Raw genomic sequence first — 23,213 nt, 5'->3', positions numbered from 1 at the left:
CGTTAAAATTGAGCTTAGTCATTGCAAGACGTATGATAACTTTGCAAAATGAAAAACTGACCTCTCCTTGTATAAAAAGGCCCAGTTGATGGTGAAAGAAATGAATGTGTTTAGTCAATTTTTGGATATTTGTCAACCGAGAAACTGAGCTTTCAAACATTACTAATTTTGTCAGTGTTTGTACATACATAAAAAAAAGGCTTCCTTCAGTCTTGGCAGACTATAGATATCCACTATAAGGTTGCCCGTGCATGAAATTTTGGTAGCAAGAGTTACGCAATCTCAACCACATCTCTCCTGAGTCGACATTGTTGAATACCAGTGGCAAGTGGAAGTTCAGGACGACTGGAAACAATGCCGAGATAAATGGAAAGCATATACAGCACCTAGAATTCCTAACTGGTCACCCATCTGGTATTAACCAGGCTCAACATTGCTTAACTTTGGTGGTCTGATGAGAACCGGTGTGTCAACGTGATTATGCCGTACATACATACATACATACATACTAACAGACAGGTGAGATTTTTTATAATCGAAGAAGTCCCCGGGGAAATGACTAAGAGAAAGGGCGACTATGAGATTGGCAAACACCCTGTACAATGATCTCTTTAAAATCAGTATTCCAGCTCGTGAGAAAATGATTCAAGAGAATCCAAGAACAATTCTCCAGCTGATTGATTGACATTAATGCATACATTAAAAAAAAAAAGCACTTGATGAAAGGAGCTAACAAGAACGAAAAGATAACTATTGCAAAAGACCAAAGTAGTAGGAAAACAGTCCGCAGGAAAAGAGTTCCACAAGTCTGCATTTCTTGGAAAGAAGCTACTGGAATATGAAACTGTATTATAATGAGATATCAAAACAACGAATTGATGGAGACCACTAGACTAACAAGTTAAACAAGCTCGGACAAAGGAAGCAGGGAATAGATCAGACAATTCTGAAGAATACATGTCATAATAGTATTTGAAGAAAAGACTAAAACTAGCAGCATCACGTTTGTGAGAAAGAGAGAGAGAGAGAGAGAGAGAGAGAGAGAGAGAGATAGAGAGAGAGGTTGCAAAGAAAGGAAAAAAAAGATAGTTTTATGCATCTTATCAAGAACCCTCAAATGGGATTCACTCGGCCAAATATGGTAACAATACTCTATGAATGATTTGATAGTAGATTTGGAGACTATGTCTAACATATATAGTTGGAAAAGAATTAGTCAGGAGAATCCAAGAACAATTCTCCACCTGATTGATTGACATTAATGCATATGTAAGGAGTTAACAAAAACAAAAGATGGTCATCACAAAAGACATGCTCTGATGAAATTTCGATCTATAGTTTTTTTTTTTTTTTTTTTTTACATGGAAGTCACCACTTATCAAGGCCTGGAGGCCACTCGGGGATAAGGGTTATTCCGTGTACAGTAATCAATGGGACAATATCAACGTGTATTACTTAAGGGGGTGGTTTATCAGGAACTTGTTTATGTCGGACTTGAAGACATCCAAGTTGTAGTCAGGTGGGAAGCAGGCAAACGAAAGAGAGTTCCACAGGCGTGCAGTTCTAAGAAAGAAGCTTTGTTCATGAAATCTACGTTTGGATTAAGGCACAGCTAAAGGGTGGGGAAAATTACTGACAGTGGTTTCAGCTAGATGGGTATTTTTCGTGAAAGATTGGCAAGGAGGGACCAGAGATTGGAGTTCAGACGAGCTTTTTTTTAATATATACATATCTATATATATAAATTCGTATTCCTGTCTGTTTGTTGTTTTTTTTGTTCACAAGTTGATTAATATATACAAAACGTGTCTTACTTTAATCTTTCATTTATTTCTATATATAGTATGATACTTGGAAAAATATACAATTAAGAGATCACCTCATTTGCATATTACATTAAGAAAAATCGATTTTACTAAATAGCTGTTTGTTAGTTAATGTTTTTAGCGAGAGAATTGTTTTAAGTGTTCTATTTAAAATTGTTATTTAATAAACTTTAAACAACAATTAACTTGATAATATATTTAATTTAATTTATTTCCACCATCAACCTTTTTAAAAACTTTTTTCAGAGTTATTTGCCCCTAGAAACTTCTAAACATAAAAAAACAAACTCTCACCAAATAAAATAATTTGGTAATCTCAATAAGTTTCTAGCTGGAAAAATAATTCCACGTGGATAGAAAAATGTTTGGCTTTTATTGTTTTTTTTTAAATATTAAAAAAAAAATACTTGAAAAAGACTGAAAAGATTTTATTTGTTTGTTTTTATTATTCTTTAAACGACTGTACAGAATCGGTAAATTTTTACGATGTGACCCAGCGTCGTTTAACACCTAAAAAAAATTAAGATCTATTGCACCCCCTCTAAATTCCACAATTTACAATAAACAAAAATATCAAAAACTTATCAAAGAAAATATCAACCACACATATAAAAAATCCAACATTGATCTAGTAAACAACATTAACTTAGATAGTAAGTGCATTACAGATAACCTGAATATTAGCAATAGAGTAGGAAAATTGCATGAAAAAGAAGCTTATATTTTGCTTAAGGACCATAAAATTGATTTCGATACCAAACCACAAACAACTTATAAATCCCAGAAGATCTGAAATAAGTAAAATTAGTAAAACAATCCTAGAGAGAATAAACTCACAAATAGAAAACAATTAGATCTTTAATCACTGGATTAATACAAGAACACCATTAAATGGTTCTCAGATATTCCGAAAAGAAAAAGAAAGCTACTTTCATTCAACCTAACCCTAACCCTAACCCTAACCCTCCATCTCACAAGACCTCTTTGATGAAGCTCTAGAATTCGCATCCCTTCTCTCTGATATACAGCCAAATAAAATAGACATTATCAAAAAATGGAGGGAAACTGTTCTCATTGGACCAAAAGGAATCAAGCAGGGTCTTTTGATCTTTCAATGGACTCTTTGGATGGGAACAATTGTCGGATTAATCTAAACAGTACAAACATTTATGCCTCATCTAAAAAAATTCAGAACTGAAATAAAAGTCATTTATTAAAAAAAAAAATTATATTGTGTTAATTTCTTTAATTTTATAAAACACGCATATGGTTAAAAATTTTTTTAGGCTTATGTTAGATTCGAACCCTGGTACTGACATTGCAAAATATACTACCTTAGTAATGTGTACTCTGCCTATTCATTTTTGACAACTTATGATATGTTTCTATTTACGTTCATAACTAATCATATGTTTCTATTTATGCACAAACAGGCAAACAACAATAACAGCAACAAAAATGGCATAACGTTTTAATTACATATCACTAGGGCTATGACAACAGCATATTCTTTTCATTGTTTTGATTCTCGAGTATATATCCGACACAGTTAGACACAATTAATCAACTGAGAACCACATCACTCTATATAACCGCATATAAGATATAAACAGATCCACACTCGAGAGTTAAAACAATGAAAAGAATATGCTGTTGTCATAGCTCTACATATTATTAACAACTAGGAAATTCCACAGAATAAGAAATATATTAAATGAACAAATATTTTTTTCTGGATGGCACAAATTTTATTTATTTATTTATTCTTTTTATAGAAAAAACAATAACAGGCAGCAGCAAATATGAGTTTATTAACATTCCTATGAAAATATTGTCCATTGTATTTTAAATATAGAACTGACCAAATTAGATAAATTAATAAATACCAATAAATGCTCAGAAAGTAATATTGTGCTACATACTTGAATATAAGAGAAGAGATAATCGTTAATTTATTTCTACAGTCCAGGACCTCTTGTTTTTCTTTCTTTTTCTGTTTCTTTCGAATGTTCCCTTTTTTTATGTAACGTTTTACTGACTTCTTTCTTTAGTGAAAAACCATTGGAGAAATTACTATGCGTTCCTTTCTCACACTTTTATAAAATAATTGTGTATATATATATATATATATATATATATATATATATATATATATATATATATATATATATATATATATATTAGAAGAGATTATTCCAAGGGTTTAATATATTTAAAATCAATTAACCAATGGTAATATACATATATCAATAAGAATTTAAGCCATGTGAATTGACTCAAATATTAAGCAACGTGATTAACATTTAACATGCTCGATTACAGAAATATATATGTATATATATATATATATATATATATATATATATATATATATATATATATATATATATTATTATTATTACTATTATTAATATTATTATTATTATGATATTTGAAAACAAGGCTACATGAAAGGAAAGTCACTCTCATATTCTTGTCTACGTCAAAGGGAGGTTACTCTCATATTCTTGTCTAAGATTGGTCCTTTCAAAGCCAAATTTCGCATATTTGGCCTCTTTTGAAGCAGTTTAGCCTGCAAAAATTGTATTTGGCGTTTTTCAAAGCATAACGCACAGACTTACTGAGAAAGGCACAAGCAAAATATTGTATAAATTATTTACTCACCTCGAACAGCTGGCATCTCACAGATATAATATGCCTTTCCGTCGCAGTGTTGGTCTCTTAAAAAACCACCAGTGTGCATGACGGCACAGTTTCTCATTTCTTTTCGATCTTGATTCGGAGCAGCATCCCACGTTCTATGAAAGGCAGACAAATTATTGATATTTTTGAGATAATGATTGATAATTTGTATTGTTTAGAGTACTCGGACTATTCTGTAACATAGCATAAATGTGTGCAAAGTAACGTCACCGGTGAGGGGAAAAAAGAGAAAGTGAATGACTAGAGGGGAGATGAGATAATGTTCGAGATCTCGTGAAGATGTGGATAACATTCGTGATAATATGCAAGGTGTGAACGACGCTCGAGAAGACGATCACATGAAGGACATCACAGCAGTAAAGAGAGAATGAGGAAATAAATGTTGTTGCTACAGAGAACAAGCGAGTTGGAGTTATTTCCTATTCTTTGGCTTGGTCTCCTTTGTGACAGAAACTGGCACATAACCCATGATGGTCCGCAGACAACATTGAACTTCAATCTTTTTTCACGTGTATAGGTAATCCATAAGAATCTGTGACGTAATGCATAAAGTACTAAGTAAAATTCAGTTCTAAGTTAGCAAGTATTTTACATTAAATTTATCATGCTTCTACACAATTTGAACAAACCAAAATGATTTTTGGCAAACTAAGTTTAAAACTAATCTAAGTTTGGGTTAGGCTAAAAATCTTTAAGTTTGTTGTGTAGCATATGTGGGTTTTCTTTAATTCCTGCCGTAAATAACTTTCCGATTAGCAATTTTCTTTTGTTTAACGTTGGTGCATGTTGAACAGAGCAATAAATTTTCATTTGATTTTATTTTTTCTGCTAATTCTGTTTGGAATATGATTCGCTGAGAAGTATCTCTTTTTTTGTTATTAGCAGCCACCTTCATTTAAAATAACAAATAACGACCTTCATTAAAAAAAATAAATAGCAACCTTCACTGAAAAAAATTAGGAGAAACCTTCATTTAATATTATAGACAGCAACCTTCATTTAAAATAATAAATAGCAGCCTTCATTTAAAATAATAAATAGCAGCCTTCATTTAAAATAATAAATAGCAACCTTCATTTAAAATAATAAATATAAACCTTCATTTAACATAATAAATAGCAACCTTTTCTCAACATAATAAATAACAACCTTCATTTGAAATAATAAAACCTTCATTTAAAATAATAAAACCTTCATTTAAAATAAAATAGCAAACTCCATTTAAAATAATAAATAGCAACCTTCATTTGAAATACTAAATAGCAACCGCCATTTAAAATAATAAATAGCAACCTTCATTTAAAATAATAAATATAAACCTTCATTTAAAATAATAAATATAAACCTTCATTTAAAATAATAAATAGCAACCTTCATTTGAAATACTAAATAGCAACCGCCATTTAAAATAATAAATAGCAACCTTCATTTAAAATAATAAATATAAACCTTCATTTAACATAATAAATAGCAACCTTCATTTAAAATAATAAATAGCAACCTTCATTTAAAATAATAAATATAAACCTTCATTTAACATAATAAATAGCAACCTTCATTTAAAATAATAAATATTAACCTTCATTCAAAATAATAAATAGCAACCTTCATTCAAAATAATAAATAGCAACCTTCATTCAAAATAATAAATAGCAACCTTCATTAAAAATAAAAGTAGCCACCTTCATTTAAAATAATAAATAGCAACCTTCATTCAAAATAATAAATAGCAACCTTCATTTAAAATAATAAATATCAACCTTCATTTAAAATAACAAGTAGCAACCTCTATTTAAAATAAATATCAACCTTTATTTAAAATAATAAATAGCAAACTTAACATGATGTTCCGTTTATTATTACTAAATAACCTTTAAATACAATTACATTTTCATTCTGATAGAGACCGTGACAAATGATACATATTTTCTAAACAGTGTCCACAGAAAAACAAAGCATACACAATTTTTTTTGTTTATTTATTTTTTCACCCCAAAAAAGCATATTGCCACTTTAAACTTAAGGGCTTACAATTTGGGATCGTGTCTAACAGGAGATTTGGGGGAGTTAAGTAGCGAGACATCTGTTCACATTAATTCTGCAGGTTACGACAGTCAGGGAAGAAGGAAAGAGGGAGGGAATTATAAAGGCTAGCAATCCGAGAAGAAACACTATTAGGGTAGAAGATCTTCCGGTGTCTAGGGACCTCAACAGTGAAGGGGTGAGATTTTGCTGCTTTCTGTGTTAATCAATGGTATATATGTTGAGTACATCAGAGCATATTCCATTAAAGTACTTGTAAAGCAAGCACAGGCATGTGACATTACAGCGATGCGGCAAAGGTTTAAGCTTAGACGATAGTGAAAGATTTATTAGATTTGAGACTCTTTTTGGATCCTGTCTAAGAAAGAGAGACAGTGGTAGATGCAGCAGCTACGACGTGGCAACAGTACTTCATGCACGAGCGAATTGTGGCTTTGTAGAGATATAGGATGGTCTCTGATGTGAGTAATTTTCTAGCACAGTAGAGGGAGCCCACCTTCAGCAGTCTTTGTTCCAATTCATGTTTCCTGTGAATGTTAGGTCGAAGAGTTTGAAAGATGGGATCTCAGATAGGGTTTTATTTGTCATGACAATCGGTGGTTGAGAGGGTTTTTTTTATAGTTGTTAAAAGAAAAAGCTTAGTTTTAGTAGCACTAAATCTTACCAATCTAATACTTGGAAATACGCACTTTTTTTTCATTAGCTTTATACGACCGATTATTTTTCTCCTACTTAAGAAATTTTATTATTAACATCCTACCGGTCATTGTGCGGGAGTCATTTTGTGGCGTGGTCTCTGGACTTAATGTCGTGTGTTGAGACTGTGCGCGCACACACACATGGCGGTCGGTAACCAAAACGCACTGAGCGATGGGGGGGGGGGGGTAGAGCTGTAAAAACTGATGTCGCCGGAGGTGAATAGATCAAGTTATTGACCCCCACAACTGCCGGGTCGAAACACCTGCTAAGAAACAGGTCATATCTATATAAGCAGGGAAGAACAAGCCAGTCAGTCAGAAAGCGACATTAGCACAAGCACGTTGCTGAATTCGCCCCCTCCTGCTTCCCCCTCCGTCTACTGCTTGGAAGCACGCACACTAGGCGAACAATAAAATAATAATTTTGTATTTTTCTAACCAACGAACTGTGTTGCGAATTTGTTTTCTGGCTGACGAGAAACTACCAGCGTTCAACCCAACTACATAACATTGATAGGGTCAGTTCGGATGGCGATAAGGTCTTTCGGTTTTAACAAAAAACACGCCAACAATTGATATAGATTGTTTATAAATGTTATGTAATAACGAAAGAAGAAACGAAGCATATTAAACGGACGTGCATGCATATTAACATAGCAAGTCCTCAGTTAAAATGAACAGAGTTTTATCAATGAAAAAAAAAACGTGATAAATTAAATATAAACGTGGTTAATTAATACAATATTTATATAACAATAAGTTTGCAAGAAGGTACACATGGAGAAATCGGCTTTCACTGATCAAGTCACTGTTTTTATCAATTTGGTTAATTTGACATAGTCTTCTTAGGTTTTGGATTTAAAACGATTTTCACTGGGTTAAAAATATTGAGTCAACACATTCCTGTGAAAACGTTAACTTGTCTTTGAAAGTAAATAGGAGCAGGTAAGAGGGCAGCTATTCAAGCCAGTAGTATGTTGGCGTTCGTTCGAATAGCATCTCGATCTACAAGGAGGGGTCGCTTTTTTCGCCGATTTTTTCGAAAGCCATCCCCTTTTTTCGATTGACTGGCCTTAATTTAACCCTTCGTCACTTCCGGTTTGGCGATGGGCACAGCGGCAAAGACGCCAGTTTTTTTTTTACGTTCCTTTCCTCCTTCCCGAGTCTAACCTGCTTGCTACCACTTTTTTTTTTTTTTTTGCTAAACACACACCTCCAACCACCCGGGCAACGCCGGGCTATTTTTTTTATATAAGTAAATCTATGGAAAATGAATTTCACGGTCGAAGATATTTTTCTCTAAGCTCAGAAGATTGATGTAAAGAGATGGGATTATGATTGTTTCATCCCTAACAGTTTTGACGATTACTGAAATAACTTACATGATATTCATGTCAACGTCCGAGTTGTCTGCCCAAACAAACGTGCCTTCAGTTTGTTGGTCGTTAAGTCCTGTCCACCAGGGAATTGCTCCGTTTAGCTCAGACATTGCGTCCGACTTTATAAATAACTGGAAATAAAACAATTGCAACTACGATAAAAAAGCAGGGATGCAAGGATAAATAGAAAAATACTTATTACATTGTCGTGTTATATCTATATATTAATACCGTAGTACCTTTAACGTACGTACGTACATGTGTCACGGGTTCCAGATTATAAATTATTCGATCGGGAGATCCTATTTATTAAAAAGGAGGATAGAAGGTGATAACACTACGAACATTAAATTACGATGTAGATACGCTAATTTAATGTTAGTATCATCACCTTCTAACATTCAGCAGCCTCGTAACTCTCGCTACCCGTTTATCCTTTAGTCCTCGTATTCAATGAGCGATGTTTCTGACATAGGGGAAAGAATTTATGTTTTTCTGCATCGGTATCTATCCATCTAACACTTATCGTTGACTAGTTTTTGACCTTGAAATAGTACTTTTTGCTCCTTACATAAAGTGGCTTCATACCCTGTCTGTAGGGATTTCTATTAAAAAAAAAAAAAAAAGACAGAGATAGAGGACTCAGTGAGAAAATATTAAATCAAGACTAATTACAACAATTAAAATGTTTTTTTTTCCAAATGAATGTAATAAATATGAATATATTAGGGTTCATCCACACGCGAATATGATTGGCTGGTGTAAGCCATAAATACGGACGCAAATTGCAGCCTGGGGAGATATAGACAGATACGCCGAAAGCTTAAAGCTTAATCTCATTAGCGGCTACAACTTTTGAAAGGCGACTTACTAAACAATATTACTCGATTACTCTAGTGAAGACCACCACTTAGTTATTTAAACAAATATATCCCTAGTCCTTAATAAGCGGTGACTTATTGCTAAAAATATTTTCATTCAATTTACGCGTTTAACGCCGATGTTGCTATCTCAATTAAACAAACCAATCGACGGACAGAGATGCTTGAGCGTATCTAAAAATATTGAGCTTAAGAATAATTCATGATGTTTCTCTGTTTTCAAAAAGTTTCGTTTAGATATTTTGTTTAACGGTATATCAACCCTTTTTGGATTATTTAATGCCGAATCCGGTCATTTTTAATAAAAGTTTGTATGCTTTAAGTTATTTATATCTTCAAATATTTATTCATTGTGTTTGGTTTGGTTGTTTTGTTTTACGACATATAAACACTTTTTGGATTATTTAATGCCGAATCCGGTCGATAAAAGTGTTATGCTTCAATTTTTTTTTAAATAAATCTTTAATATTTTATTCATGATGTTTGGTTTGGTTGATTTGTAGAGGAAAACTTTTGTTTTTGCTTTGAATTTTCCAGAACATGATTGAGTTTTGCAAAAAAAAAAAAAAAAAAGAAAAAACGAAAAGAAAAAAAAACAACAAAAAAAAAAAACAATAACACCAAGCCATCCGATCAAATTTCCTGATGTTTCGAATATATTCACAAAGGCTTTTTAAATTTGCCAGTTAAAACAGATTACTAAGACTTTGAGCTGAAGAAGATAGAGTGATCGCCTTTGGTGAATAGCAAGTCCGCCATGAGAGTTTGAGAGGTGAACTAAACTGCGTCTCCGTCACAGGCTTTAAATCGTCATGCATCGAGCGACTTCTACATTATTATTTCATCTGTAATTTGTTAAATAAATGTGTTAAACGTTATACTTCGTGCGTTGATCATTTTGTGAGTGGTTATTAAACTGGTAACACATATCATTAGCGTAACATGATCTCCCCCCCCCAAAAAAAAACGGATCACACATCAGCCAACCAATTGAGTTCAACGACGATTGAATCAACTATTTACAACAATTCATGTCAGTATATTATTTAATTGGAATTCATTGAGATGAGTATTATTTATTAATTTTATTTATTGTGGACTATTATCCTCATCTTTTCTTAGTTGTTTCCCGACGTTTCGGCCAACTATTCCTCTGGCCTTCGTCAGGTGGTAACCACGACGGATAGGAACTCTGAATCTCCTGACTGCATTCACTGCCTTCCGTAGATGTTGTCATCTCACCAAGGAAGCCTCTGGCCGGCTTTGGGTAGGATTGAAACCGCTATCTTCGGACAATTCTCGCCTGGAACCGTAGAGATTCAACATCTGTATCAACTGCGCCACGGGCCCAAAGGGGCGATCAAGGTTGAATTTTTTGGTCTTATAAATTCATGTTTATTATCTGATCTTCCATGATCGGGTCCGTACCGAATGGTATATATTATTTAATTGGAATTCATTGAGATGAGTATTATTTATTAATTTTATTTATCGTGGACTATTATTCTCATCTTTTATTAGTTGTTGTTTCACGACGTTTCGGTCAACTATTCCTCCGGCCTTCGTCATCTAAGAGAAGATGAAGATGATAGTCCGCAATAAATAAAATTAATAAATTCATGTCAAACAAGAAAATTAGTGAATCCGACGGAGTGCGATAAAAAAAAAAAAAAAAAACTGTGATGAGTCACCTTTACTCGAAAGACAAAGTTCATAAAAGTTCGTATATCATTCCTCAACGCAATATAACTAAGTGAATATTGTACTTATGCAAGGGCGTAGCCAGCTATACTTTCCGTTTTTTTTTTATCCCCACCTCGGAGAATGCGACCGAATTTTCCCCCTAATTTAAAGCGCCAGTAGGGCAGCCAGAGATGGGCAAGCAGGTATTTGCGTCATAAATAATTTGCCTGCTAATGGGGGAATTATTCATTGCTTGTGAATCGATTTTGCCGTCTAAAATTTTACCCCCCCCCATAGGCGAATTTTGCAGGGTTGGATTTGTTTCGTTTCGTTCAAAATATTTACTAATTTATTTTCATTTTTTTTTTTGTACAAGACGAAACGAAACTTTTCATATCGTTTCGTTTCATTTATTTTTCGTTTTGCTCCGTACATCTATAAGCATTTAATTATGACCAGAATGTAGCAAAAGGTACACAGGCTTAAAAAAAAAAACAACAAAAAAAATTCATGAAACATGAAAAGTTATGATTAGCTCAACCCCAAAATTGCATTTATTAATCATTAATTTAACAACGTAATTATATTCAAATTTTCCAAAATCAATCGAAATATTTAAATGTCACGTTATAAGAACATTCAATGAACATTAATTGCAGTTTTAGGTGTCATAATTATAAGAAGAATGAACGAAACGAAAAGAAAAATACTTTGTAAAATTTTTGTTACGAAAGTTTGGACCCCCTCCCCGCCCAGGGCCTTCCTGGCTACGCCCTTACATTTATGTGCTTACCATTTCATCGCTAGAGGAAACACTCAAAAGGTCACTGTCCATGTTTGGTGCCAAAGATTGACACTTGGATCTGGAGTCTGACCAACTCAGCCTTTCTGACTTTAGAAGGACATCACTGACATAATAACAGGCGTCATCAATCTGCCTCCAGCCATTATCAGTCGGACAAGAATCAGCTGGAAAGCAAAACCAGAAAAATAAGCATAAACTAATATTTGGGATTATTCGTTTTCATCTTGGATGTTATTCTCAAAAAACTTTTGATTTTAATTATAAGCCCCAAAGATTCAAGTATAAGTCCTAGTACTAAGAAATATTATGAGAAAGGGAGACACTTTGAATATAATTGGATGCCTCTCACCTTTAATTAGAATCATCGAGGCTAACGTCTCATCGTTCTAGCCCCTATTTTTTTTTTACAAATGAGTCAAAACTTATCTAGGCTTGGAGACCACTCGAGGATTAGGGTTAATGAGTGTACTGTAGTCAATGGGGCAATATCGTAGTAATCGTTAGTAGTGGACATTTTGTAAATTAGATTACTTAAGCGAAAGGCTCATCAAGAACTTGTTTAAATTGGACTTGAAGACGACCATATTGCAGTCAGCTGGAAAGCAGGCAAACGAAAGAGAGTTTTATAGGCGTGCAGTTCTAAGGAAGAAGCTTTGTTTATGGAATTTACGTTTAGGTTTAAGCACAGATAAAGATTGTGGGAAACTATTGATAGAGTTTTCAGCTAGATGAGTGTTTTTCGTGAAAATATGGCAAGAGGGGACCATAGATTGGAGCTCAGATGAGCACTTGTCACGAAAATATTACTACAATATGGTCGTTTTCAAGTCCAATGTTAGCAAATTCCTCTAAAATAATCAAATTCTGTTCAGTTCTCATCCATTGTTACCATTTCTGATGGTGTTATCCTCGAGTAGCTTTTGGGCCTTGATAAGTGGTAACTTGTTAATATGTATATAATTATAAAACTCAAATGACCTTGTAATGATGTATGTAGCCTACTTCCCGGTTTATGACATCCGGTTGCGCATGCGCGCATTACCTGCGCACTGAAATATTAACGTTATTATTTCGAAATTATTATTTAACATTGGAAGAGTGGGGTTTAAAATAACTTAAACGTAATACAGAAATGAACGATGTAAAAGAACGAAAAAAAGAAGCAGATCTGTTCAGAGCACATTTACCTATAAGTATGGCCAACCACTTATAATTCAGTAACTGTAATTTTTTTTTTCAAAAATAATCAATTATAATAAACAGAACGACTCATAGAAATCTATCTATATTCTTTTTTCATTGTAATATACTTTCATAGAAATGTTTCTGTTATGTCAAAAAAAAAAAAACTATTTTCTTTACGTCACAAGTGTCACGTTCATATATGAATTCAATAGCTAATATAACATACTGACCCAACGGATCACGGGTAGTCTAGTATATATATATATATATATATATATATATATATATATATATATATATATATATATATTGCAACGTCTTGTCAGACGAGTACCACTCCCTCAGACATTTAAAATCCATGAGCCAAAATGTCTGAGGGAGTATCTATACAAATATAATGTTACAGAGTCTTAGCTTTGTACGACAGCTAAGTCTCTCTCTTGGTTCAAAATGTTGAGATCCAGCAACAAGCAAGAGCAAGATAGCCAGCAAAAGATTAAACTGCAGACCAGCTTAATGCGGGTACTGGTCTCCCGCTTTATGGGTTTTTAAATCAGAGATTTGCTTCTCCTAGAAAGGTTGCCTTCGCCACGGCTTACGGGAGCCCTCTCTACCCCAATACACATATACACACACATACAAATATACAGGGTGCTAGTCGGCCGTTGACCCAGAAAAAGAGTTCATTCGCCCTTTGGAAGGTCTTGTTTTTAATCCTTCAGGGAGACTAGCCGTATATATATATATATATATATATATATATATATATATATATATATATATATATATATAGTCGGTTTTTAATGTTCGGAAAATTTAGTTTTCCAAAAAGGGACAAAAATGAAAATTTCCTTAGTCTAGAACAGATTTTCCCAAATGGAGTCCGTATCGCCCATCAGGGAGAGAGACGTTTCAAGACTTCAGGTGGGCGATGGCCAAATTTATTGTATAGGGGGTCCCTCAAATTCTTTAGGGGACGGTGAAAGATCGAGCGCTTCTAGTAACATTACTAGGCGTTTCTTTGGGATTCACAATGCATGTGGAAATTGATTGTACCACACATTTTTAATTGGAAAAATTAATTTAAGAATCACAGCCCGTAATGATTAATATTGTTCAATTTACAAAACTATTATGAATATTCAATTATTTATTTTCACTTTAATTATGTACTACCACTACTACTAATATTATTATGTAAGGATGCATGTAGGGAGGAGGTGGTAGTAGGTTTCTGAGTGTTCTAGGGCGGGCGTCTGCAGACAAAAAGGTTGTCCTATGGTCTAGAAGGATTCCGCTTTCACTTGACCGAGGACTGAAAAGATGAAACTAGCGAGATTAGATTCCTACATAATCATGTATAACCATCTGATATGAGAACGAACGATGATTCATTATATAAGGCAAGAACTTCACCTATAAAGCAAGCATAATTTTAAGGCAGCACTATGTTAGACAAAGAAATTCTGCCTAACATCAGCAATGCAAATATGTATTTAAAACTTCAGAAGGAATCATAGATAGAACCGACATGTTGCCATTAGCATGAAGTGCTGTTTACAAAGCATTTGGCTTACAAGTCTCCTTCATTGAGTGGAAAAATGGACTATATGGAAAATTGGACTATATAGAAAAGTGGACTATATGGAAAAATGGACTATATAGAAAAGTGGACTTTATGGAAAAGTGGACTTTATGGAAACGTGGACTATAGGGAAAAATGGACTATATGGAAAAATAGATTATATGAAAAAGTGGACTATATGGAAAAATGGACTATATAGAAAAGTGGACTATATGGAAAAACTGAACTATATGGAAAAATGGACTATATGAAAAAGTGGACTATGTGGGAAAATGGATCATATGGAAAAGGGGACTATGGAAAAATGGACTATACAGAAAAGTGAACTATATGGAAAAGTGGACTATATGAAAAATGGACAATATGGAAAATGGACTATATGGAAAAGTGGACTATATGTAACAGAGCACGACCACACATATACGAATGCATGCGAAATGACGGAAAAAGAGAGTCTATAGAAAGGACGATCATGTGAGAGACGTCACAATCGTAACGAGAAGTCACGTGTGACAGGAGAATGAGAGAATAAATGCCGCTATTACAAACAAAAGGAGGAGTTATTACTTGTCCTATGTTCATGTGATGTAGACTGCATGTAACGTTTGGATGTTATGTGTAAACATGTACAACGTTACATACATAACGTACTAAAATGGAAACTTTACATGATGCGTCATCTCAGGGAAATCATGGGTACTTCTCCAGATTATGACCAAGTTTCTGGCAACTCCACGTTGGTATCTTTTTTTTTCTTCTTTTTTTTTAAACTCTTCTCCACTCCAAATAAGTCACGTTGCTACTTTAACGTAAGGGGCTACTATTTGCGATCATGTTTACAAGGGATTACATGAGGAGATGAGCGAGATGTGTGTTCACATTACATTTAAACTTTTGCGTATTAGTACAATCAGAAAAGCAGGGAACATGCTTCGCCACGTTTCGGCTAATTCATCCGCTGACTTTTTTTCAGGTGATTAACTGTGATGGGATAGGAATGCTGAGTCTTAGCACAGTGGATAAAGGTGTTGAGTTCCAGGTGGACATTGTTTGAAGATAGCGGTTTCAATTCTATCTAAGCAGGCCAGAGGATTATTTGGCCGAAACCTGGTGAGACAATAACTATAGAAAGCATGTAAGTACTAGAGATACGTTACAAGACTCAGCATTCCTATCCCTTCCGTGGTTAATCATCTGAAGAAGGTCACAGGATGAGTTGACCGAAACAGGGCGAAAAAACAACTATGAAGATGAAGAAATACTGAAACGTTGTTGCCTACCATCTATGACAGACCTACTAATACAGGCGAATAGAACAAAAACACTGCAAAGAAAAGTGTAAAACAATAAGAAATTACTTATAAGTTCAATTATATGAAAAAAAAAAATTTGTTCACATTACATTTAAAATGTGTGTTTTCCATAGAAAAATTTAAAATAAGGAATCTTTTTACAATATAAATATAGAGGGAACAACTGTTATGGATGAAATTATAGGAAAAAATGTTTTTGCTGTTAATAAGAAAAGTAAAAATGGCACTTGGAAAAACATGGTTTCGTATTTGAATTCCCTCTGGACCAAATTACCGCTTACTTCTTGGCCGCTCGCATATATTTAACATTAACTACCAACAAACAAATTTACCGAATGGCTACTGTTTACTTTGCGCGAGCCTTTTCAGGTCTCACACAAAAACACGCGTTCACATTTCAAGCTATATTACTTGTTATATACATACGCACACACAAACATACGCGCCCACGTCCACACACAACTATGTATGGGGCACGAGCTAACAGACCGTATGTACACATTCTCACTCTTTCTCTCTCTATCTACTACTGGTCCCTGAGAACACCTTCGCGTAGCTGACTTCTAACTGATGTCAACTCTCTATCCACTTTTTTGTCTACACGCTGGACTATCATTCCAATTTCCATTACAACACTCATTTCTCTTCCCACGCGCGAACAAACGATAGTGACCCGAACTTGAGATGAACACACATTTCCTTTTCTTTCTAAAACACCAGTCCCGCAACGAACATTCGTTACACACGCGCGGACATGAACACATGTTATAGCTAAAACATTCTTTCAACAGTAAATAAACGACGTTTATCTTATCCATCAATTGAGTCTTTGTTTCCTTCAATCCCATTCGTTTCATTATTTTCTTGTGGCGGATTGGGGTATTATTATATATCCTGGTCCGTTACAACTTTGCATTTAGTTCATCATTTACGTTCTCTCCCTCGCTCTCTCACGCTCTCTTTTAATTACGGTTATTTTAAACGAAATACAATCACAAACTGCTTCCAACATTCATTCGTTCTCATATTAAACCATAACATCTGTCTTTTTACTTTTTTATTTGTGAGGATGGGGCGGTTGAGTTTCGCTAGCTGGTAGAACACTAAACAAACAAAACGTACTGTCGGTCTGTCTGCCTGCCTGCCTGTCTGTCTGTCTGTCTGTCTGTCTGTCTGTCTCTCTCTCTCTCTCTCTTTAAAAATCTTCTTTTAGCGCTACTATTTTTTTTTTAAACTTACGGATATCTTAAAGAAATACACAAACCGTTCTCCACGTGCAGTCCTTCTCATTATATACCATAAATTTTATCTTTTCATTTATAGATTTTTGGGGGGAGGGTGAGGCGGTTGAGTTTCGCTACCTGCTATAACAAAACACACAAACGTATTCTTCTTTCTCTCTCTCTCCCACAACAAAGATTAGGTGTTTTTTGTATACTTTGAAAGTAACAAACATTGACCACTACCAAGGAAGAATGTGAAAAAACAACATTTTTTGATGTTATTCACTTAGAGGCGGGTGTGAGGGGCAATTTTCCAACCGTCCGGCCAGCGTTCCTTTTTTGATGAGGGGATTGTTAGTAATGCTTGCATAGTTAAGTTTACGAGAACCTACTTTTTGAGAGAGGAGAGGGGTTATGTTTATTTTGTTTTCTTTTCCCCACTTTTCGGTTTCTACAACCTTTTATTGTAGGGGGGGGGGGGTAATTTTTACATTAGATCCAACTCCAAAATTTCCTTGAGTATGACGAGTTTTATAAGTTTTCCAGTATACTCATTAACACAAGGTCATTTATATTTGACTCAGTTTTCAAGATATAAATACCTGCATTCTGGACTGTAATTCACCTATGGAAGTTGGGGTGGCTATTCCGACAGCCGTTCTTACGATGGAGAGGTTGGGGGTCTATTCCGAAAGCCGTTCTTAACATGGGCAGGTTGAGGGGCCCACCACTAACAAAAACAACAACCGTACTTTACTTTTTTATGCGGAGGAGGGAGTATGCTTCCACCGGGCAACGCCGGTTAACGGCTCCTGCTAGTATATATATATATATATATATATATATATATATATATATATGTGTGTGTGTGTGTGTGTGTGTGTGTGTGTGTGTGTAGAAAGTAGAAAGCCAAATAATGATGTCTGTATTTTATTTATCTTAAAGAATAAACAAAGTTTCAACTTATAAAAACGTCTTCATTAAGTTCTGACATTATTTATTTTTTTTTTGTAAACCATCATTTCCGTTGGAGATATAAATCCCTTGTGATTAAACTGGAAATGGGTGTACGAGGGTTGTTTCAAAAGTAAAGCCTCCTACTTTTCTTTTAATTTTGAAAGTTGAAGGGCTATGAAGAGGAGAATGGTCTCATTAAAACGGGCGATCTTTTGTCCACCAGAATTTTATTTTCTACATAGTCACCACCATCATCAACGTACTTTTGCCAAGAATTCAACAATGCATCCCTGCTTCTGACACGCGTCCATGACAGGGGTTGCTTTCTTAGAGTCTCACACTGTCAATGTCTGCAACAGAGAGATGAAGCTTTCAGGTCATGAATGCATAAGTTCAGTCATCATAAAAATGCAATTTGCAATCCCTTCTGATTCATTCAGGCGAATAAGAAAAATAGGAGGCATTACTTTTGGAACGCTCCTCGTATACCAACATCAGTGATTGAAGACGGAATCAAGTGCAGTCTATGGCACATCTATTAATACAGACGAATCTCAGATTGATTGGACACCAGAAGAGAATGAAAGTTGTATGGGAAGAAAGAGGTTCAGAGAAGGAGTAGACTAATATCTAAGGATACAGTTTAAATGGAAATGGATGTATAGCACCACTGATGAAAGACAGAACTAAGTGCATAAGTATGGTCATCAACTGGCGACCCTTATGAAACAGTCATCATCTCTTTGATAGGTTCCATGAAACGATGTTGCGTCATCACTGATTATATGTTCAGTGTGTACTAAATTGGATTTTGGCGAACTGTACATAGCAGGAAGAAAACGTTTTTTTTTATTTTTATTTTTTATATACAGTATAACCTCTATAATTTGAACATCCGCTTCGTTCAAATTAGACGATGCTGTTCAAGTTTCGTGATAAAAAAATGTGCTGCAGTTAACTTTCATTTTCTAAGAATTAAGAAATAGTAAATGAAATTCATTGCTATATGATACTTCAAGTATATATTAAGTTGAGTTTACGATATATTGCAAGTAAGAATTGTTAAATATTACTACCAGGAACAAAAACATTGAAAATAAATTAAATCTACTCTTACTTGTTAGGTATTTATTACCTAAGTTATCATCTACAGAAATCATACATTTATGTAAAATACAGTTTTTTTTTTATTTATTCATTGAATGAGTCTCATTGCAGTTTCTATTTTCATCGATTGAGCTCTCGGGCGCTACCATTGTATTCCGTAAGCGATCACGAAAATCTACAATCTCTAATCATAAAGAAGCTACAGAACCAAGAAAAAGTCCAGGTTTAGAAGAAGTCCAAATGAGAGGAAGTCCAAATAAGAGGAAGTCCAACTTTAGAAGAAATTCAAATTAAAGGAGTTTTACTGTATATATAAATGGTCAATGTGCACTAAAGTACCAACCAAAGACTCACTTTTGAAAACTTAATTTTAGGGGTCTGTTTTGAATGAATATCACATTCAAAATTGTCGCCGTGAAGTAGTTTTCATTATATTAAAACCTTTTTTATCCAATATTTTCAGTGTTTTTTTCCACTGGTGGCCATGTTTGTTTTTGCGCGCATTTAATTATTGTGCAAATGCGGAATAATTCCACTAAAAATCCATTTTTCAAAAGTAAGTCTTTAGCTGGTATTCTAGGGCACACTGACTATTAACTACTTACTGTTTGACGTCATTTTGTATTTACATATGTAACCGTATTTTAAGTGACAATTCTTATCAGTAAAGTTTCCATTAGAGTAAATGGCACCACAATCTTCCTCGTCACCGATGGCACCCGATGTTGGTTCGTGACTCCATGGACTACAAAGATAGAGAAATAATAATGAAACAAAATGGTTTTAAAAAATGCATATACATTTATTATAGCGTTTTATGTGCGTGTGTGTGTGTGTGTGTGTGTATACGTGTGTGTGTACGTGTGTCTGTGTGTACACGTGTGTATATGTACGTGTGCGTGTGTGAATAACTAAAATAGTTTGGATTACTGTTCTCAAAATGATTGTATTCTCATATCGCTCCGCTTTCTCTGAACGTCGAAGTGTTCGAATAAGCAGCGCCACATTATAATGAGGCACTTCATAAAAATGGATTCAGTAAAAATATAAACTTCTAACAGACTCAGGACCAAAAATAAAATAAAAAAAGAAATAGGAGACGGAATATAAATTGTTCTCACTTAATACAAAAACTAAAGTAGGGCATTTTTTCTTAGACTTCTAGATAAGCATTTCCCAGAAAAGCACAGACTGCACAACATCTTTAATAGGAATACTGTGAAAGTAAGTTATTCGACCGCACCATCGATCAAGTCTATCATATCTTCGGAACCAGGAAAAATAGTTAACGCAGGCTGCTCTTGCAGGACTAAAAATAAGTGTCCATTGGAGGGCAACTGTAAAGCTGAATCCTTTGTTTACGAAGCTACAATAACGGACCAATTTACAAGCATACCGGAAAAATATATAGGTATGACACAAGGTCCATTTAAACAAAGATACTATGCGCATATGAGCTTCTTTAGAGCCAAAATAAGGATAAAAACAGCATTAGCAACCCGGGTCTGGGAGCTTAAAGAAGAGGGTACACCTTTTTTCCAAAAAGGGAGAAAAATCGAGCATAAACCAACATATGCCCCAGAGTTAAGTCAATGTTCACTCTGTAACGCAGAAAAGTACCACATCCTCCGGGCAATTCATGACCCAAAAATAAGGTGTTTAAATGTGAGGAGTGCATCTTTGAAAAATTGTATACATAGAAGGAAAGCACTTCTTATAAACTGGGTCAGTGAAAAAGACAAAACCTAAATCTTTATGTATAAAAAACCCCAACTTACTTCTTAGTTAACTTTTAAATTCTAAAATTGATTTTAGTTTGTAAGATTGGATTTTAATTGTATTTTTAAATTATTTTCTTATAGATTTTAAATTATTGTATTATATAAATTTTTTAAAATCATACTTTATAAATGTAATTTACAATCTATTTAAATTTTAAAACTATAGGGAAAATACAATTGTATTGAGGTTAATATACTAGGAAAATCCCTTAGGCTAGATAAGTATCCCCCCCCAAAAAAAAAACTTCAAAGAGTTGAAATTTTTAAACGTATTTCGATATAATTAAATGGAATTTTACGTTTTAATCGACATTGAGATAAATTTTAATTCTTAAATTAAAAAAAAAAAAATTGTTTTTAAATTTTTAAATTTATAAATTGGTTTTAATATTAAAGGCACGTAACATAAATTTTTTTAAATTGAAATTAGATTTTTAATTTAATATAACTTAATTTTAAAGTTAATAAAATCATCACCATCCGATAAATAAAGGGGGGGGTCTCAAAACGAGAGTTAAACGTGAACTCGTGATGTATATATATTTCTACTTCCGGTTATAAAATAGATGAGTATTTGCTGAAGAGAGCTTGATGTAGGTATCTAAAACGGTCCTAATTATCGGGTTTGAAACCGACGGTACTAATGACTTATCTCATCTAAAACTTTCTGTAAACAAAATACAAAATATAAATACGCTCCTATTTTCGGATTTTCCTTATAATTGAGCACTCTGCTGGATTTCTTTTTCTAAAAAAAGCTAATTATATATATATATATATATAATAAATTCCACAGCCAAACAACGTCGCAGCCTACAAGAGCCATGACAGTTAAAGATATATATATATACCTTTCTTTTAATGAATAGAGAATTGGTTCTATAATAATGAATACGAAATTAAAATAATATATTTAAGCGTATTTTACGACCGGGCAACGTCGGGTGGCCTGCTAGTAAACAAATAAAGAAAAATATTCATAACATTTTGAACTAATCATCTCATACTCAGAGATATATATATGAGGTATGTATTCTATCTATCCCATAAGTGACAAAACGTTATTGATTTTTGACAACGTAAGTAATTAAACATGATTTATTTGGTAGGGAATGTTATCTCATTTATTTGTATCCTTTTTTTTTCAGAAGGGAGTTGGATGTGTTTACATGGGTATACTATCTAAATCTACATATCCATTAAAGTCAGAATGTTTGCGTGTGCGTGCGCGCATGCGTACTGTGTGTGTGTATATGTGTGTGTGTGAGGACAATTCTCAACCTATATACTCAACAAATTTTTGATCTACAGACTTGAAATTTCGTACATATGGTATCCAGATATGTGGAAAACTCTTTAATCAGTTTTTATTCGGAAAAGGCGTTGCTAAGGAGTCAAAATTGAAAAAATTAGTACGTAGGGGGGGAGTCATCGGATTATTATCTGTTTGTCTACTCTTCCATGAATTCGCATGCGCGAATCGTTCATATTACAAATTACTTATGTTAAGAATAAGTAGGTTTGAAAAGACTTTTTAAAGATCGTGTCAAGCTGGTTTAATGGTTATTATGCTTGACTCACTGTCTTTGGGGTATGGTTTCGATCTCAGATCGAGTATTTTTTTTTACTTGCAAGAAGTGAACCGTTTAGAAAAAAGACAATGCTCGCATACATATGTCTCAGTTTCTGCATGAATTAAAAAATAATATCTTTTTGTATTTTACGACCGGGCAATGCCGTGCGGTCTGCTAGTATATCTACAAAATAATGGGCCCATACTACTGACTGTGTTGCCTAGAATACGCATAATTCATGACGAGAAGTTCAATTGCAAACTCATCAATGAAACAGCTGTAATGGAAAAAATCCAGGAAATAAACGAAGGTTATAAAAAAGAAAACGTGAGTTTTTGAATTTTCAACAAAATTTTGCACTATACGCATAATTCATGACGAGAAGTTCAATTGCCAACTCATCAATGAAACAGCTGTAATGGAAAAAATCCAGGAAATAATCGAAGGTTATAAAAAAGAAAACGTGAGTT

The 23,213-nt window shown here is 33.9% G+C and overlaps 1 protein-coding gene and 1 pseudogene across 2 annotated transcripts in view; both read right to left on the bottom strand.

Moving 5' to 3' along the window:
• LOC145245838 (C-type mannose receptor 2-like) overlaps nt 1–23,213 on the bottom strand; it is a 122,778-nt gene that overhangs the window by 28,262 nt on the left and 71,303 nt on the right. For both annotated transcript variants that reach the window (XM_080107491.1, XM_080107492.1), the window contains 4 exons: nt 19,994–20,133; nt 12,007–12,182; nt 8,653–8,780; nt 4,491–4,624 (listed from right to left, as the gene is read on the bottom strand). In XM_080107491.1, the coding sequence (XP_079963617.1) occupies nt 4,491–4,624; nt 8,653–8,780; nt 12,007–12,182; nt 19,994–20,133 (578 nt within the window). The remainder of the gene's footprint in view (nt 1–4,490; nt 4,625–8,652; nt 8,781–12,006; nt 12,183–19,993; nt 20,134–23,213) is intronic.
• Nucleotides 375–491, bottom strand: LOC145246203 (5S ribosomal RNA; annotated as a pseudogene).

This window comes from Euprymna scolopes, chromosome 23, assembly GCF_053919585.1.
Source record: "Euprymna scolopes isolate OS-2025 chromosome 23, ASM5391958v1, whole genome shotgun sequence".
NCBI classification, from domain to species: domain Eukaryota; kingdom Metazoa; phylum Mollusca; class Cephalopoda; order Sepiida; family Sepiolidae; genus Euprymna; species Euprymna scolopes.
Note: the sequence above shows the minus strand (reverse complement) of the source record. Positions and strands in the feature narration are given on the sequence as shown.